General features: G+C 49.1%; 1 protein-coding gene across 1 annotated transcript in view; it reads right to left on the bottom strand.

Annotated features, from left to right (window-relative positions):
• SORL1 (sortilin related receptor 1) overlaps nucleotides 1-18171 on the bottom strand; it is a 136518-nt gene that overhangs the window by 53559 nt on the left and 64788 nt on the right. The window contains exons 24-28 of the mRNA XM_088481813.1: nucleotides 15738-15860; nucleotides 14059-14178; nucleotides 12857-12982; nucleotides 12597-12704; nucleotides 10432-10563 (exon numbers count right to left, since the gene is read on the bottom strand). Coding sequence (XP_088337939.1) covers nucleotides 10432-10563; nucleotides 12597-12704; nucleotides 12857-12982; nucleotides 14059-14178; nucleotides 15738-15860 — 609 coding nt within the window. The remainder of the gene's footprint in view (nucleotides 1-10431; nucleotides 10564-12596; nucleotides 12705-12856; nucleotides 12983-14058; nucleotides 14179-15737; nucleotides 15861-18171) is intronic.

The following is an 18171-nucleotide window of genomic DNA, read 5'->3' as shown; positions in this document are numbered from 1 at the left end:
TCACCATGCGATGGCCATGGTAGGACGGGCAACAGGCCCTGAAAACGAGTACATTGATTTCAGGCAAAGTTACCATCTACGGATCCGTAAAATCCGTCCAGGCCGGGATGGGAGGCGTATTAATGCCTGTAACCCGATGATTAACATACAAATCCATCCCAGAAGGGGATTTCCATTACTTGTGAGGACCCTCAGGGAATGGGAAACAGGAGGCCTTTGTGACTCCTCGTATCTGGGGACAGCCAGACTCCCGCTATGAGATCCACCCGCTGGGCAGAAAACGGGAGATGTATGATACAGGTGCAGGATCGACATTCTCTATATCCAGAATGAGCCTGGCTACCAGCCCCAAAGCAGGGATAATAATACTTGAGATCGGCTCCCCCCCATGTGAGAGGGAAAGAGCCGAATATACCATCCAGTTCACGGCAGAGCCACTGGTCAGTAACCACAGGGCGTATATCACGCCAATTAGTATTTCGTATAAAACGACATCCACCAGGGTGGCCGTTGTGGTAATCCCTGCAAGGGGAATGACAGACCGATGTGGTATCGGAGGTAATTCATGTACTGTGAAAAACCCCGGCAGGGAGCGATAGTCTGTGACACAGGGGTAAATTGCAAGAAATTGCGAGATACCCCGAGTTCAAAAGGGCAGTATGGTGAAGTAACTCCAAGCGAGTGACGACAATGGGGCCCGCCCGGCGATCCTCAAAGGAGAGGATCCTGAGAAACAACGCCCTTTAAGGGGGTCGTGCAAGGGGCCCGGCACCAGATGGTGCCGCATACGTAAACCTTTCTGAGTTAAAATCCTCCGCACTAATTCCTGCAGGCTATGACTTGCAGGATAGCAATAATGGGTGCAGTATCGTGTGCAATCTCCTGGTCAGATATATCTGACTATCTTGACGGAAATATTAAGCAGCGCCATACCGGTCCTGACTGACGCTAAGATTAGCTGCAGGAACCCATTATCAGCGTACGCAACTCACAGTTCCATCTAAAATATGGCAACGTGCAGCACGCAACAGTATGTGACAAACCTCACAGATATTAACAAATATATATATGTGAGGTCTCAGAACCACCCCAGGTACACCTGTATTAGGGCAGATAAAGAAAAGGGATAGATATACACTGACAGGTGAGAGAAAAAGCAGACAGTCAGCACTAGCATAAGTCACATACAATGCAGAAAAATATATATACATACATAAGCATGACATATAATATACTGCACAATGTCGCTACATTCAACTGCCCAGATTCAGTGTCTGGGAAGGCTATAGCGCTGTGTACACTCACCCAAAATGGCCAGGTACGCAGGGGGACTGGGCTCACTGACATCCTAAGAGTTCTGCAGCACCACAGAGAGAAAATGGCCGCTGGAGACCTCAGAAGAAGCAGCTCAGCGACGCCAGACTGTATTATTGAAAGGCGCGCTGAGCTGAGGGGAGGAGCCGCTAGACAGGGAAGGCTTCCTCCCCTGGCTAGCAATTAACCCCCCGGGATGCCGGCTCCCGCTGCCGCTATAATCCCTGGTGGGCTGTGGACACGCGGGGTATGCCTCCATGGAGGGGGAGCCCGCCGCCACCGCTAGCGCCTCCGGTCTGTCCCCAGAGACCGGAGGCATAAGGCATGTACACGCGGGTCACCGCAAGCGGTGACCACGCGACTTACCTGTCCCCGTCGATCCGGCAGCAGCCCAGGGATTCCTCCAGAGCCCGGCTAGTACAGACTCTGGGGTCCCGCTGCGATCCCCAGATCTGTACTGGCGTCGCAGCGCCGGCGGGGTGTAGGAGCGGCAGCTCAGACGTCCATTGGACAGTCTGATGCTGCCGCTCTGAAGAGTAGTAAAAAAATAATAAAACAAAACTCTTTTAAGCTTAGAGGCTGCTAAGCAGCCCCCCTGCAGTAACGGTGACCCGACTCCGGCCGGGCACCAACTTAAACTGAGGTGCCTCTGGCTGGGGGGCGGGGTTATAGGGAGAGTGGACCCAAGTGCATCCTGGGAGCTAAAAGCTTTAACTGCGTGGTGCCCGGATTTGGTTCCCAACCTATACCCCAAGGTCAACCCTGTGGACCCCCTATGGACCCTGAAGTAGAAATATATATATATATATATATATATATATATATATATTGATTCTATAGCATGTAAACCCTACCTGTACATTGACTGCCGTCTCCCCCCATCCCCTGCTAATGGCTTATACATAGTTCTATATAGATTTATTGTTGAAAACATAACATGTCAGCATATAGGGAACACTGCGGAATGCATACGCCATTTCAGTTTCCAGACTTCTCGCTACGGCAATCTTTAGCACTTGATTCACCGCAGTCCTAGGGGCTGCCATCAGCTGTGTGCCACTTCTATACCAGCCAGCTGTTATTTCTATACATCTATTCTCATACTGGGAGGACGGGTACAAATTGCAGGACCTCCGTCCACCGCGGCTGGTAACCGTAAAGTTTGCTATTGGTCACATGGCCGTTGGCTAGCCCTCTTTCCGGTCCAGCTCTCCGGGGGCACTGATAATTGGTCAACGGGACATGCCCCTAAATGGTACTCAGAGCTTGTTACTGGCTAATAGAGCAGTGATCCTCCATGCTCATAGCCAATCCGTGTCCAGAGCAGTGAACCTCCATGCTCATAGCCAGTGTTCAGAGCAGTGATCCTCCATGCTCATAGCCAATCCGTGTTCAGAGCAGTGATCCTCCATGCTCATAGCCAATCCGTGTTCAGAGCAGTGATCCTCCATGCTCATAGCTAATCCGTGTTCAGAGCAGTGATCCTCCATGCTCATAGCTAATCCGTGTTCAGAGCAGTGATCCTCCATGCTCATAGCTAATCAGTGTTCAGAGCAGTGATCCTCCATGCTCATAGCAGTGTTCAGAGCAGTGATCCTCCATGCTCATAGCCAATCCGTGTTCAGAGCAGTGATCCTCCATGCTCATAGCCAATCCGTGTTCAGAGCAGTGATCCTCCATGCTCATAGCCAATCCGTGTTCAGAGCAGTGATCCTCCATGCTCATAGCCAATCCGTGTTCAGAGCAGTGATCCTCCATGCTCATAGCCAATCCGTGTTCAGAGCAGTGATCCTCCATGCTCATAGCCAATCCGTGTTCAGAGCAGTGATCCTCCATGCTCATAGCCAATCCGTGTTCAGAGCAGTGATCCTCCATGCTCATAGCCAATCCGTGTTCAGAGCAGTGATCCTCCATGCTCATAGCCAATCCGTGTTCAGAGCAGTGATCCTCCATGCTCATAGCCAATCCGTGTTCAGAGCAGTGATCCTCCATGCTCATAGCCAATCAGTGTTCAGAGCAGTGATCCTCCATGCTCATAGCCAATCAGTGTTCAGAGCAGTGATCCTCCATGCTCATAGCCAATCCGTGTTCAGAGCAGTGAAGCCGCTAAACACTAAGAGCCTACTATGGCCACAGTAAGCGCGTCCTCACTGGAAGCAGAATACGTACTTCAATATTATGTCTTACTTGTTGGAATGTATATTATTGTGTTATATACTGGCCACCAGAATGGGTTCCGCTTTTATATTGGCTAAGTGATATCTGGCTGCATAATAGCGTATCGGTCATAAGGGGATCTGTACTGAATACACTGCATCCGGAAAGTATTCACAGCGCTTCACTTTCTCCGCATTTTCTTACGTTACAGCCTTATTCCAAATTGGAATAAATTCATTTTTGTCCTCAAAATTCTATACACAATACCCCATAATGACCACGTGTAAAAAAGTTTTTTTTTTTTTTTATTAAATTTGCAAAAATCTCAAACAAAGAAATCACATGTACATAAGTATTCACAGCCTCTGCCATGAAGCTCAAAATTGAGCTCAGGTGATCCTGTTTCCCCTGTTCATCCTTGAGATGTTCCTACAGCTAAAGGTCCCCATACATCAGCAATTGATTGCAGCAATCGTGCAATTTTCAATCGATTGAAAAAGGGAAAGATTTTTAGACAATCAATTGCAAATTGCACGATTGCTGCAATCAATTGCTGATGTATGGGGGCCTTTAATTGGAGTGGTAAAATCAGTTGTTTGGACATGAATTTGAAAGGCATACACCTGTCTATATAAAGGACCCACACTTGACAGTGCATGTCAGAGCACAAACCAAGCATGAAGTCCAAGGAAATGTCTGTAGACCTCCGAGACAGGATTGTCTCGAGGCACAAATCTGGGAAAGGGTACAGAAAAATATCTGCTGCTTTGAAGGTCCCAATGAGCACAGTGGCCTCCATCATCCGTAAATGGAAGAAGTTTGGAACCACCAGGACTCTTCCTAGAGTTGGCCAGCCGTTTAAACTGAGCGATCAAGGGAGAAGGGCCCTAAGGGTGTGGATCATTAGATCGGACACAACTTGTTCGACAATTAAATGGTCGACCACGTTGGTTCAACATGTAGTTTAGATAGACAAAGTATATATCGACAGTAACAATAGTCAGACAGTAAAATAGTCGAACGGGACATTAGATCGATATGTAATATATAGAATATGTAAGATCGAAAGGTATATAAGGGCAACACAACGTAGATCGACAACTAATAGACAATGTTCCAAGTTCGAAACCAAATAGGTAGACAAATAATAGATCGACAGATAATCGATCGACAGTTAAGATCTACAGATAAAAGATCAACTAGTCCAAAATCAATGCCAACTAGGTCGACACGTTACTTTTTAGACAATACAAAAAGGTATACATATCCTACACGCTGCCCGCCAATAGTGTATCTCCCGGCGTCACTTTCAATCGTAGAACTGCAGGTCCCAGCCAGCCCTTCATTCTTGCAGGTGCTCCTGGCCAAGCTAGCCCCCCTACAGTCACCCTGCAGCTTTTTTTTGGGGGGGGGGGGGATGGGGGTCTGCAAGTATGGGGAAGGTTCTTTTTTATTGCAGGTGCTTGCTGAAGGTGCATTTTTTGGTGCACGTTAAAGCTTGATTTTAGTGATTTTGAACTATGCTTGCACCCATTTTCATGTACCCCAAATTTGAGGAGAATACTTATTTTGCCCCCAAAAAGTTGCTAAATGCAACACTTTGTCCAAGACGCTAAATAGATCCTATTGTGACCAATTAACGACAAGGGCTGCAGGGAGCTAGCATGGCCAGGAGAACTTGCAGGGATGAAAGGGCTGGCTGGGACCTGTAGTCCCATGGTTGAAAGTAGCGTCGGGAGATGTGCTATTAGTGGGCAGCGTCTTAAGCAGGACGGATGCGCCCATGTCGAGGATAGCGGGGAGCACGGGGGGGGGGGGGGGGTGATGAAGGGGTGCACTACAGCACACAGGGGTGCCCTGCAATTAGGGACAAGGCCTGCAAGGTGTACGTTGGGGCTAGCATTGCCAGGAACGCTTGCATGGATGAAAGGGCTGGCTCCTGTAGCTCCAAGGTTGAAAGTAGCGTCGGGGGATGCGCTATTAGCGGGCAGCGTGTAGGATATGTATATACCTTTTTGTATTGTATAAAAGTAACGCGTCGATCTTTTATCTGTCCATCTATTAACTGACAACCTATTTAGTTTTGATCTTTTATCATGTCTATCATGTGTGGTCGATCTTCATATTGTCAGTATGTGCTGTTTTGATCATATGTAGTGACGATCTAATGTCTGTGTTGATCTCGTGTTTGTCGATATAGAGGTGCGGTCGATCTATAGTCTGTCAACCTATAGTACCCGTCGACCTTGATGGAGTCTATATACTATTGTCGATCTAACTGAGGTCTATCAAGACAACCGGATACCGGGCCCTAGTCAGGGAGGTGACCAAGAACCCGATGGTCACTATCAGAGCTACAACATTCCTCTGTGGAGAGAGGAGAACCTTCCAGAAGGACAACCATCTCTGCAGCAATCCACCAATCAGGCCTGTATGGTAGAGTGGCCAGACGGAAGCCACTCCTTAGTAAAAAGCACATGGCAGCCCGCCTGGAATTTGCCAAAATGCACCTGAAAGACTCTCTGGTCTGATGAGACAAAGATTGATCTCTTTGGCGTGAATGCCAGGCGTTATGTTTGGAAGAAACCAGGCACCGCTCATCACCAGGCCAATACCATCCCTACAGTGAAGCATGGTGGTGGCAGCATCATGCTGTGGGGATGTTTTTCAGTGGCAGAAACTGGGAGACTAGTCAGGATAGAGGGAAAGATAAATGCAGCAATGTACAGAGACATCCTGGATGAAAACCTGCTCCAGAGCGCTCGTGACCTCAGACTGGGGCGATGGTTCATCTTTCAGCAGGACAACGACCCTAAGCACACAGCCAAGATATCAAAGGAGTGGCTTCAGGACAACTCTGTGAATGTCCTTGAGTGGCCCAGCCTGAGCCCAGACTTGAATCCGATTGAACATCTCTGGAGAGATCTGAAAATGGTTGTGCACCGACGCTTCCCATCCAACCTGATGGAGCTTGAGAGGTGCTGCAAACAGGAATGGGCGAAACTGCCCAAAGATAGGTATGCCAAGCTTGTGGCATCATATTCAAAAAGACTTGAGGTTGTAATTGCTGCCAAAGGTGCATCAACAAAGTAATGAGCAAAGGCCGTGAATATTTATGTACATGTGATTTCTTAGTTTGTTTGGGTTTCTTTTATTAAATTTGCAAAAAAAACTTTTTTACACGTTGTCATTACGGGGTACTGTGTGTAGAATTTTGAGGACAAAAATGAATTTATTCCAATTTGGAATAAGGCTGCAACATAAAATGTGGAAAAAGTGAAGCGCTGTGAATACTTTCCGGATGCACTGTATAACAAGCAGAGACTCCTCCACTAGAAAACATACTAGATAAAGCCGCTCGCATGTCGTGGTGTGGTGCGCATAGCTGCTCGCCCTGGCTCCCCTGTCTGTGTGGTGCGCATAGCTGCTCGCCCTGGCTCCCCTGTCGGTGTGGTGCGCATAGCTGCTCGCCCTGGCTCCCCTGTCTGTGTGGTGCGCATAGCTGCTCGCCCTGGCTCCCCTGTCGGTGTGGTGCGCATAGCTGCTCGCCCTGGCTCCCCTGTCGGTGTGGTGCGCATAGCTGCTCGCCCTGGCTCCCCTGTCGGTGTGGTGCGCATAGCTGCTCGCCCTGGCTCCCCTGTCTGTGTGGTGCGCATAGCTACTTGCCCTGGCTCCCCTGTCGGTGTGGTGTGCATAGCTGCTTGCCCTGGCTCCCCTGTCGGTGTGGTGTGCATAGCTACTTGCCCTGGCTCCCGTCGGTGTGGTGTGCATAGCTGCTCGCCCTGGCTCCCCTGTCTGTGTGGTGCGCATAGCTGCTCGCCCTGGCTCCCCTGTCGGTGTGGTGCGCATAGCTGCTCGCCCTGGCTCCCATGTCTGTGTGGTGCGCATAGCTGCTCGCCCTGGCTCCCCTGTCGGTGTGGTGCGCATAGCTGCTCGCCCTGGCTCCCCTGTCGGTGTGGTGCGCATAGCTGCTCGCCCTGGCTCCCCTGTCGGTGTGGTGCACATAGCTGCTCGCCCTGGCTCCCTAGGTTGAGCCCTGAGCAGAAGCTGAAGCCACCTTACTCCACCGCAAAATGCAAAGTAGTAACTCAATGTATAAATATACAGGGTGGTCCATAAGTGTGGAAACACCCTTATAAAAAAGGAAATGAGTAGGGAAATATTACTCCAGTGTCTACACCAGGGGTTCCCACGATCTTCGAGGTACAGCAACAGTCCAAGTTTTAAGGATAGCCATACTTGAGCACAGCTGTCTTAATTAGTACTGCACTTATTTTGATTTAACCATCTGTGCACAAGCATGGATATCACTAAAACCTGAACTGTTAAGCTGGGCAGCCACTATACAATTATCTGTCAGATATCTGTCCAATCTGGCTGGTTGGAATGAAAACCTGGTAATGTGTGTGAGCAAATGACAATCGTCCATTTGCTCACACACACACTGGAAAATAGCCAAAAATGGCTGTTCGGACAAATTGGTTAAAACTAGGAATGTGCAGGCTCGGATAGGTTCGAAATTTCCCGCCAAGTTCGGATTTTTCCCGCCAATAATCGGGTCTAAGAGGCAAAACATCATCATTCCTGGACAAAAGTCCATGGAAGATTAGTTTTGTCTATGAAAGATGACGTTTTGCCTCTGAGACCAGATTTTTGGTGGGAAAATCCAAAAACTTGGCGGGAAAAATCGAACCTATCCGAGCCTGCACATCCCTAGTTAAAACACACAATTTTAACCAATTTGAACAATTTTTTTCGGCTTTTTCAGTGTTTAAAACCATATGATCGACTGTCATTTGCTCCCATACATTTACAGGTTTTAATTCCAGCCAGCCAGATTGGACAGATATCTGACAGAAAATTGTATAGTGTATGCCCAGCTTATGGGTCAACCCAATTAGGTGCGAAGTGTGTGATGTGTCGCTGCAACGGCGTTTAAACCGAGGTTGGGAAACATTGGTCTACACATATAATAAGGGAGTGGGGGGAAATTGGGGTATGTCACCAGTACGGCGATCATCTTGAAGTCGGCCATCTTGGATACAACTATTTTTTTATTTATTTTTTAATTGGGAAGGTAGTCCTGTGACATATTGAACAGATACAGACTTTCATAAGAAAAACAACGGTGCTCTTCGTTTTAATGCAACTTTATTCATTCTCGAATTTTAACTGAGTTTTCTTTCGCAGGAAGTGACATGAATGACAATGGCACTAACACTAACAGAACGTGTTGAGATGCTCCTGCTATCTGGAAAACTAAGCACACGTGTTAGTGCAAATGATTTCAACCAATGTCACCCATATAGGTCACCCGTTACTCACAGTGCAGATGCCAAACTCCTTGCCAAATGTAAGGAAACCGGATCAGTTGCAGATAAACCAAAAAGTGGATGAACAAAAACTGTTACAGATGAAGCAACAACAACAACTGCAGGCGTCATTTTCATAGACCCCAGAACGTAGCACTCGCCGTCTGTCTCCTGAATGTGGGGTTAGTGGTGCGGCCATTTTGAGAATTTGGTCTATACCTAAATGGCTCCCCTACAAGATTCAGATGTTACAACACCTGACTGAGGATGACCCAGAACGTCAGGTGGGGTTTGTACACTGGGTAACACACAGCACCTTCAGCTGAACCCTCATTTCCCACACCAGGTATTGTTTAATATGGAAACACATTTCTTCGCCAATGGTGAGGTAAACAAACAGAACCACCAGTACTGGTCAGGGACAAGCCCTCACTGGATGGGGCCTATAGGGTTGCAGCCTTGGCAGAACAGTTGGTATGGTGTGATGTGTGGGGTACCCGTATTGTGGGACCATTCTTCATTGATGGAACAGTAACAGCAGCACGTTACAAGAGGTTGTTGGATGAAGACATTGTTCCCTTATTATCAGATGATGGGTCATATCCTAATTTCTTCCAGCAAGATGGTGCCCCCCTCATTATGGACTCATTGTCAGGGAATATCCTGATGTGCAGTTTCCCCACAGGTAGATTGGCCATAGGGTCTAGTCCAGTGGCCACCAAGATCCCCAGATTTACCTGCGTTGGATGTGGGGTCACCTGAAGTAACGTGTTTATGCTGTGACGACAGAAGATCGTTATCATCTGAAAACAACAAATTGTTGATGCTTGTGCTCAGATTCAGCCAGACATGTTGGTCAAGGTCCATCAGGAATGGGAAATAAGAAAAGCCTCAACACTGCAACAGGGTGGACAGTACTTCCAACATATCCTATAAACTAGGTTAAAACTCGAGAATTAATATAGATACATTAAAACAAGGAACACCATTGTTTTTCTGCATCTGTCCTATTATGTCACATGACTACCTCCAACAAAAAAAAAATTAGAATTGAATCCAAGATGGACGACTTCAAGATGGCCGCCATACTGGTGACATACCCTAAAATGTTTTCCCCCACTCCCATATCATGTGTGTAGACACTGGATTAATATTTCCTCACTCATTTTCTTTTTATTATGGTGCTTCCACACTTGTGGACCACCCTATATTTCTATTCAAGGTGAAGTTCTTCTGTATAATATTGTAAATAAAGAGGTTGTATTAAGGATGTAACGTATCTCATGTAGAGCAAAACAGGATCGGTCATGTCAATTGTCTATCGGTGCCTGACACCGGGTATGTGTCCCAATTAATTTCCGTAACCTGTAGTGTAGTAGTTAATAACTGCACATTACTGACACGTAACAGGAACCTCTAAGAGAAATGTAGACCCACCAGCTGCAGACAGGGCGGCGACGTAAGCCCATCCTGGCTTGTGACTACGTATGTTGTTCTCTGAAGGCTCACATTGTGCGGCAGTGAGCACTGGGGTATAAGATGCACAGTTTTACCTTGCTTCCACAAACCATATTTGAAGGACCCAATGTTACTTTATGTAAAAGCAACAACATTTTGCTCAATGCAATTAAGAAAATGCAACACTTACAGCACCCAGCATACGTGGGGTCTTCATCCGAGCCATCGCGGCACTGCGCAACCCCATCACACACCATCGGATGGAATAAGCACTGGAGCCGGTTTTTACATACGAAATCCATGTAACGGGTGCAGAGGGGCTCTGGGTAAAATAAACGTTACACATTTAGCGTCACCTTGTTGCCTGTAGATTATATAGGAAGAAATGTCTGCACGTTATGGCCACATTATATCCTCATACAAAGCAGTAACTAGACTTTTTGGTGCCCTGATAGAGCATTTGCGCGCCCCTCCCCATTTTTTAAATAGGGACATAGGATAGTGAACCTGAAAAAAGGCCATGGCCTCATGGGGAAGAGACAGGGAAGAGATAGGGGAGGCCAGGAGATACTGGGGATAAATAGGGACATAATATAGTGCACCTGAGAGAGGGCCATGGCCTCATGGGGAAGGGCCAGGGAAGAGATAGGGGAGGCCAGGAGATGCTGGGGATAAATAGGGACATAATATAGTGCACCTGAGAGAGGGCCATGGCCTCATGGGGAAGGGCCAGGGAAGAGATAGGGGAGGCCAGGAGATGCCAGGGATAAATAGGGACATAATATAGCGCACCTGAGAGAGGGCCATGGCCTCATGGGGAAGGGCCAGGGAAGAGATAGGGGAGGCCAGGAGATGCCGGGGATAAATAGGGACATAATATAGTGCACCAGAGAGAGGGCCATGGCCTCATGGGGAAGGGCCAGGGAAGAGATAGGGGAGGCCAGGAGATGCTGGGGATAAATAGGGACATAATATAGTGCACCTGAGAGAGGGTCATGGCCTCATGGGGAAGGGCCACGGAAGAGATAGGGGGGGCCAGGAGATGCTGGGGATAAATAGGGACATAATATAGCGCACCTGAGAGAGGGCCATGGCCTCATGGGGAAGGGCCAGGGAAGAGATAGGGGAGGCCAGGAGATGCTGGGGATAAATAGGGACATAATATAGTGCACCTGAGAGAGGGCCATGGCCTCATGGGGAAGGGCCAGGGAAGAGATAGGGGAGGCTAGGAGATGCTGGGGATAAATAGGGACATAATATAGTGCACCTGAGAGAGGGCCATGGCCTCATGGGGAAGGGCCAGGGAAGATATAGGGGAGGCCAGAGATGCTGGGGATAAATAGGGACATAATATAGTGCACCTGAGAGAGGGCCATGGCCTCATGGGGAAGGGCCAGGGAAGAGATAGGGGAGGCCAGGAGATGCTGGGGATGAATAGGGACATAATATAGTGCACCTGAGAGAGGGCCATGGCCTCATGGGGAAGGGCCAGGGAAGAGATAGGAGAGGCCAGGAGATGCTGGGGATAAATAGGGACATAATATAGTGCACCTGAGAGAGCGCCATGGCCTCATGGGGAAGGGCCAGGGAAGAGATAGGGGGGGCCAGGAGATGCCGGGGATAAATAGGGACATAATATAGTGCACCTGAGAGAGGGCCATGGCCTCATGGGGAAGGGCCAGGGAAGAGATAGGGGAGGCCAGGAGATGCTGGGGATAAATAGGGACATAATATACTGCAACTGAGAGAGGGCCATGGCCTCATGGGGAAGGGCCAGGGAAGAGATAGGGGAGGCCAGGAGATGCTGGGGATAAATAGGGACATAATATAGTGCACCTGAGAGAGGGCCATGGCCTCATGGGGAAGGGCCAGGGAAGAGATAGGGGAGGCCAGGAGATGCTGGGGATAAATAGGGACATAATATAGTGCACCTGAGAGAGGGCCATGGCCTCATGGGGAAGGGCCAGGGAAGAGATGGGGGAGGCCAGGAGATGCTGGGGATAAATAGGGACATAATATAGTGCACCTGAGAGAGGGCCATGGCCTCATGGGGAAGGGCCAGGGAAGAGATAGGGGAGGCCAGGAGATGCTGGGGATAAAGGAAGAGGAAGCTACAAGTGAGAATGATAATAAACAGGGAAAGTACAGGCCCAAACAGCACCCCCTGCCCTGCGGTGCCCTGTGCCATGGCACTGGTCGAACCACCCTAGTTACGGCCCTGTCCTCATATGCCTCACTGGAGAAAAACTACAAATCAATATAAAAATATACAACGTTCTGCAGGGAGCGGGACAGTAGTTGGCTTAATCTGCAGCGCCAGGCAGGGATGTATGGGCCTGGCCGCCATGTACTGACCGCAATGCTGCTCATCTTCACCGTCTGCACAATCCTTCATCCCATTGCAGTGTTTGCCAGACGGGATGCAGGTGCCGTTTCTGCACTGGAAGCCGTTGCACTTCTTCTCTGGAATAAAGGAGATCAGTGTATAGACACACACACACACACACACACTGCTGCAGGGTACAGAAACGAGCCACGCAGGAGAGGACACTTGCTGCTAGTGAACCACAAATCATTCACTTTCTGCTACAAACCACACACAGGGGTTTACTTACCACAGATGCCGTGATCTTCATCGGAGCCGTCCTGGCAATCGGCGTCCCCGTCACACACCCATCTCTGGGGAATGCAGTGATTGTCCAGACACTGGAAGCTTGAGGGCTCACATGTATGCGAGATTGCTGGAGACACAAGACACAAGTGGCTCAGACTGGAGAGTGCCCACCACCCAGATACTACCCCTGTGCATTACATGGACTCGGTCAGGTATAGGAGATGATGGGGGACAGAGCAGAGATCGCACCGGTACAGCTGAGAGTTCCTTAGATTGTGCAGTCATCGCTCGTAAATGGCCTGGCAAACATCACAGGAAAATAGTGACGCTGCGCTCACACAACACCCCGACTGATAAAAGTAGGAGTGAAGTGCGCACATGAGTGGTGATGGGGCGCCGGGGGACCCAATATATCAGAGCAATCTCCCCTCCCCCCCTCACCATACATATTCCCAGAAAGACTCCCCCCTAAACACAGAGGACCTCATTCAGAGTCTCGCGCTAGCGCTGTGCGCTTGCAAGCGGGCCGATGGTTTGCGTACACGCATGCTTCATTCTGGGCGTGCTACTCTGTGCGATCGCAGGCCGCTCGCTCGCCCAGCAAAGACAGCCTAGTGAAATGAGTGACAGGAGAGGCCGTTTGTGGGTGGTAACAGGGGAAGGACACTAATAACGGGAGAGTGGAGGTGCGAACACAGGCGTGCATAATACGCAGTGTCATAGTACACGTCACATGCCTGTTTTTTACACTGAAGTCCTCGAGTGCTTGCGGTAGGGTAGAGGCAACCACAAGCGCTGCGATCGCTTCCGATGGTGCTCGATGTACCAATGTTTTAATACACTTCCTGGAGATGACGCGTGCTGGTGGGCGGCTCTGCCTGTGCGATTGGGCGTACGCTGGCCGCTCACTAATACATGGTGGGCATGCTTATGCCTTGGCAAGCGATCGCTTCCAGTGGCGTCACTTTGGCAATTTTGCATACGCTGGGGGCGAGCGATTGCATCTAGCGAGAGACTCTGAATGAGGCCCAGAGTGCGCCCCGGCATGAAGAGGGGAATACAATGCTCTATAGGAGACAGATCACTGCGTGTGGCGCACAAGGACCAGATGTCTCCGGACATGCGTCATGTTCTCGCGTATTGGGAGACAGAGGTAAGACTGAAGAGACATGTGGGGGAACAGGTGATAGTACTGGGCTGTACCTGTACAGTTGGTTTCATCAGACCAATCTCTGCAGTCATTGTCCCCGTCACACACCCACGACTGGCGGATGCACATTCCAGAGCTGCAGTTAAACTCGTCCTCTTTACACTGATGAGCCTCTGGGAAGAGAGTGTAAGCAGCACAGAGTATTAGCAGATGTAGTATAGGCAAGCATGGCATATGGCAGACAGTACATGCCGGTACAGCGTACGGGAGACTTATAAGCATCAGGGCGTAGTAGCAGCAGCGCGTTGTATGAAAGGCGTAGTAGCAGCAGCGCGGCGTACAACATATATAAGCGTGTCCTATATGGTATTACTGAGGTCTCAGAGTCGGTCTCAGGTGCAATGCAGAACTGCAACATGTAAAAAAACCCTGAGAGAGGGGAGACACTAGTGAAGGCTTTACAGTGTACTGCTCTCATACTTTCTGCATACCTCCTAATAACGGGACATTACTTCTGTGGCTATTAGTGGCATCCCGGAATTTGGAGAACTGCCTATCACCATCAGGGGCAGAGCTGCCCATTACCATCAGGGGCAGAGCTGCCCATTACCATCAGGGGCAGAGCCGCCCATTACCATCAGGGGCAGAGCCGCCCATTACCATCAGGGGCAGAGCCGTCTTTTTACCAGTGGAGAAGCGACACACCACATGGAGTGGCAGCATACCGCTATCCATTTTCTCCACCTATAACCAATCAGACTGCTCTCAGCCACTACACATGGCAGATTGGACATTGCTGTATTCACCTTTATTACCTGGCTGCGAGTCGCTGGAGCAACGCTAATCCAAGGACACGGTCACATTTTATTTCCCTGGCCTGGTCGGGAGCCGCCGGAGCGGTGCCACCATAAGGAGACGCCAGAACGTGGATCTATTGTGAGCAACTTAACACATAAGCTGGAGATCTGTGATCCAGAACGTGACGCAGGATTGTGCAATAGTCCGCTTGATTCCTGATTTTCTTATGATACGGAGGTAACGCATTGCGGTCATACAATATACGCATGAGCTTCTGCATTGGACAGGCGGCTCATTCCACAAATAATCTCGTATGGTGACTATACATCAATATATCGTTTCACATCTAAAGCCTCTTTTCCTTATTATATATGTGATCTATGCCATATAAGGTATATAGAGGGGAATGAATTTTACACAGGTCTCAAATATTCTATTGAAGCATCGCACAGACACATTGTGCAGTTCAATAATAGCAACATTGTGTTAGTTATTATTGCAACAGGCCATATTGATTGGAGGCACATTTATATGGTGTATTAATGCTTAATGTATGCATAGGTTTTTAGTTTGAACTGCAGTTCTCTTATACATGTTTAACCAATATATGTTTAATACATTTTTATAATTATAGTCTCTTGGGTTATTTTGTATTGGAACTAGCGCAGACACCTTTTTTACATTTTGTATTTTTTGTGAGGGTTTGTGCGAGATCCCCCCCATGTGTCAGCAGCTGGTTCCCATACTGGACAACATTTACCATCTTTTCTTTTCCCAATGTATAACTGGAATGCTGTATTATACAGGGCGACACTGACTGATCCCTACTTTCTCCACAGTGCCTCTATTCCTGCAGAGTGGAGCGACGTCCTGTAGTGGCCTCCGCCCTCAGCTGGTAGCCCTGGGAACACGATATATGAAGGGTGCCCCTTACCACAGTGACTCTCATCGCTGTTATCTCCGCAGTCATCCTCTAGATCACACTTATAAGACAGAGGGATGCAGGTCCCAGATTCCCGACACCTGAACATGGTGTCCGCATCGCATGACGTGGTCGCTGAGGAGAGAGAACACAGGATTACAAAGCCAGCAGGGAGGAGCTGCCATAGTGACGTGAATGGTGGGCGAATGGGAAGCTTAGAAAAACAGAGAAGGGATAGGAGGTGGTGGAATTACTTCTGTAATACTATGGAAGACACTGGGCCCTTTGAGCAGATAAAGTTCTCTTCAGGACAATGGCACTTTACATTTTTGTAACAGGTGGATAATCGCTACCTCCACACATTTCCATCCTTCAGGACACTCCTTTTGTTTCTGCTTTTTGTGTTGTAGTTTTTTTTTGTAAGCATGCCCATAGGACAGCCTAATGTTGTATGCATGATTGTGTCAATAGAGTGATCAGGGAAAGCTCCAAACCCAGAGCTAGGTCCTGCCGAGGAATTCTTCACCATTGACACTGGTGGTGACTAACCTCAAGCTAATGAGCATGGATTGCACACCTGGATGCGTGGCACACTGGCGGTGATTAACCTTCATCTGACGAGCATGGATTGCACACCTGGATGCGTGGCACACTGGAGAAGTCGGGGCAGGTGTGGGGGTGGGGTATCCTCAAACATAATTGCCCTGCACTGAAACTGCAGGCGCTGTCCTCCATGACAGTGCTGGATCCTGGGGGTGTAAGCTCTGGGAAGCTTGGCAGCGCCTCAACCGGTGTGAGCTTGTCGACAGAGATGCAGGCTCCAGAGATACTTCTAGCATCTCCTGCTCTTCCCAGTGTCCCCAGCTACAGGAAAGTACACTATAGCTGGTGTGGGACTGCCTGCAGGGTGGTGTAGTCATTCCGCATTTTACGTTGCTTGGTCCGATGTCTGTCCTTCTATTTTGATCACTTTCTTTGCACATATTGTGTAAAACGGCTTCCACTGCCCAGACCTAGGAGACTAATGGGCGCTCCTCCCAAGAAGAGGACACTTAGCCTATGAATCAGATGCAGAGGAATACTCATGTTTTCACGGTTTTAAATAGGGATGTAGTCTGCATTCCGGTGTGCGGGGTGCCGACTGGGAAAATGCCGGCTCTGAAATCTCAACAGCGTCTAGATCCTGGCACCAGAATCCCGACCGCCGGCATCCTGAAGGTAAGTATCCGGCATTAGGGGGAGGGTTAGATTTAGGGTGCGGAGAGAGGGAGGTTAGTGTTAGGCACCGGGGAGGGAGAGTGAGTGGCGTTAGTCTTACCTGCTTTCCCTCTGGGTGTTGGGATTCTGACCAGTGGCATGCCCGACTGCCCGTTACACGCCCCAACCCCCTACATAGCACTGAATGGGATCGTCAGCCACATCACCTGATCTTACCGCATAAACAAAAGATCAGGCTATCCCATGGGAGTGCGCACTACACGATGTACAGTATACACACTACACAATTTTAACGGTTTGTCGTGACGATGTGTCAGAATCGACCAAACCGTTAAAAATATCGTGTCGTGTGTAGGAGCCTTCAGGTTTGCAGTTCAGTCTCAAGATTTCCAGTTTTGAGCACAGCCCTATGGACAGGCAACCGTTCCAAAGGCATTCGCAAAGATCATGTCGGCTTTCCTCAGGTACAGAGGGGGGGTTCGTTATCCTTTATGGAGGCAGGCTCTGCGACTTCATAAGTGTTCCACGGCTAAATCATCAACTACCAGACATCCAAGCTAAACCATACGCAGAGGCTGCTTTTTCTGGGTCTGACGAATGACGCTCATTAACAGCAAGCGTTTCAGCCAGAGGAAGAGTCTCTTAAAATCTTGTACAGTGTTTGGTCGGCAGCAAATTTCTGCATGAGAATCCCGGGAAAGACGGTCTACGGCGGTGCAGTCCCAGGCCGAAGGCCTCTCAAAGTAGCATAATGTGTACCATCACAGGACCAGGACCAGTCATTTCTCTGACAGCTGAGAGACAACAGCCTCATTTTGAATGACAGAATTAATTGTCCGTTCCAGCTCTATGGTCCCCAGCAGAACTAAAGCTTCAAAAACGCTTTGAAGAATTAAAGCAGGGTAACAAATGCTCAAAGCCCCCCCCCTTGTTGTGGAGACATCCATTTCAGACGTCAGCTTGATGGGGGCGTAGTTACAACAAAAAATAAAAAAATAACTATGTGGAGTGTTTAGCAGGATGGGGACCCGGCAGGATGGGGGACCCGGCAGGATGGGGGACCCGGCAGGATGGGGGACCCGGCAGGATGGGGGACCCGGCAGGATGGGGGACCCGGCAGGATGGGGGACCCGGCAGGATGGGGGACCCGGCAGGATGGGGGACACGGAGGAGGTAACCATGGAATCCCCTTAGGCGGTGAAGTTGATGGAGAATTATAGTTCATCCC

The sequence above is a fragment of the Taudactylus pleione genome, unplaced genomic scaffold (genome assembly GCF_031769625.1).
Source record: "Taudactylus pleione unplaced genomic scaffold, aTauple2 ptg000278l, whole genome shotgun sequence".
Classification (NCBI taxonomy): Eukaryota; Metazoa; Chordata; class Amphibia; order Anura; family Myobatrachidae; genus Taudactylus; species Taudactylus pleione.
The sequence above is the reverse complement of the archived record's forward strand: the minus strand, read 5'-3'. Positions and strand labels throughout refer to the sequence as shown.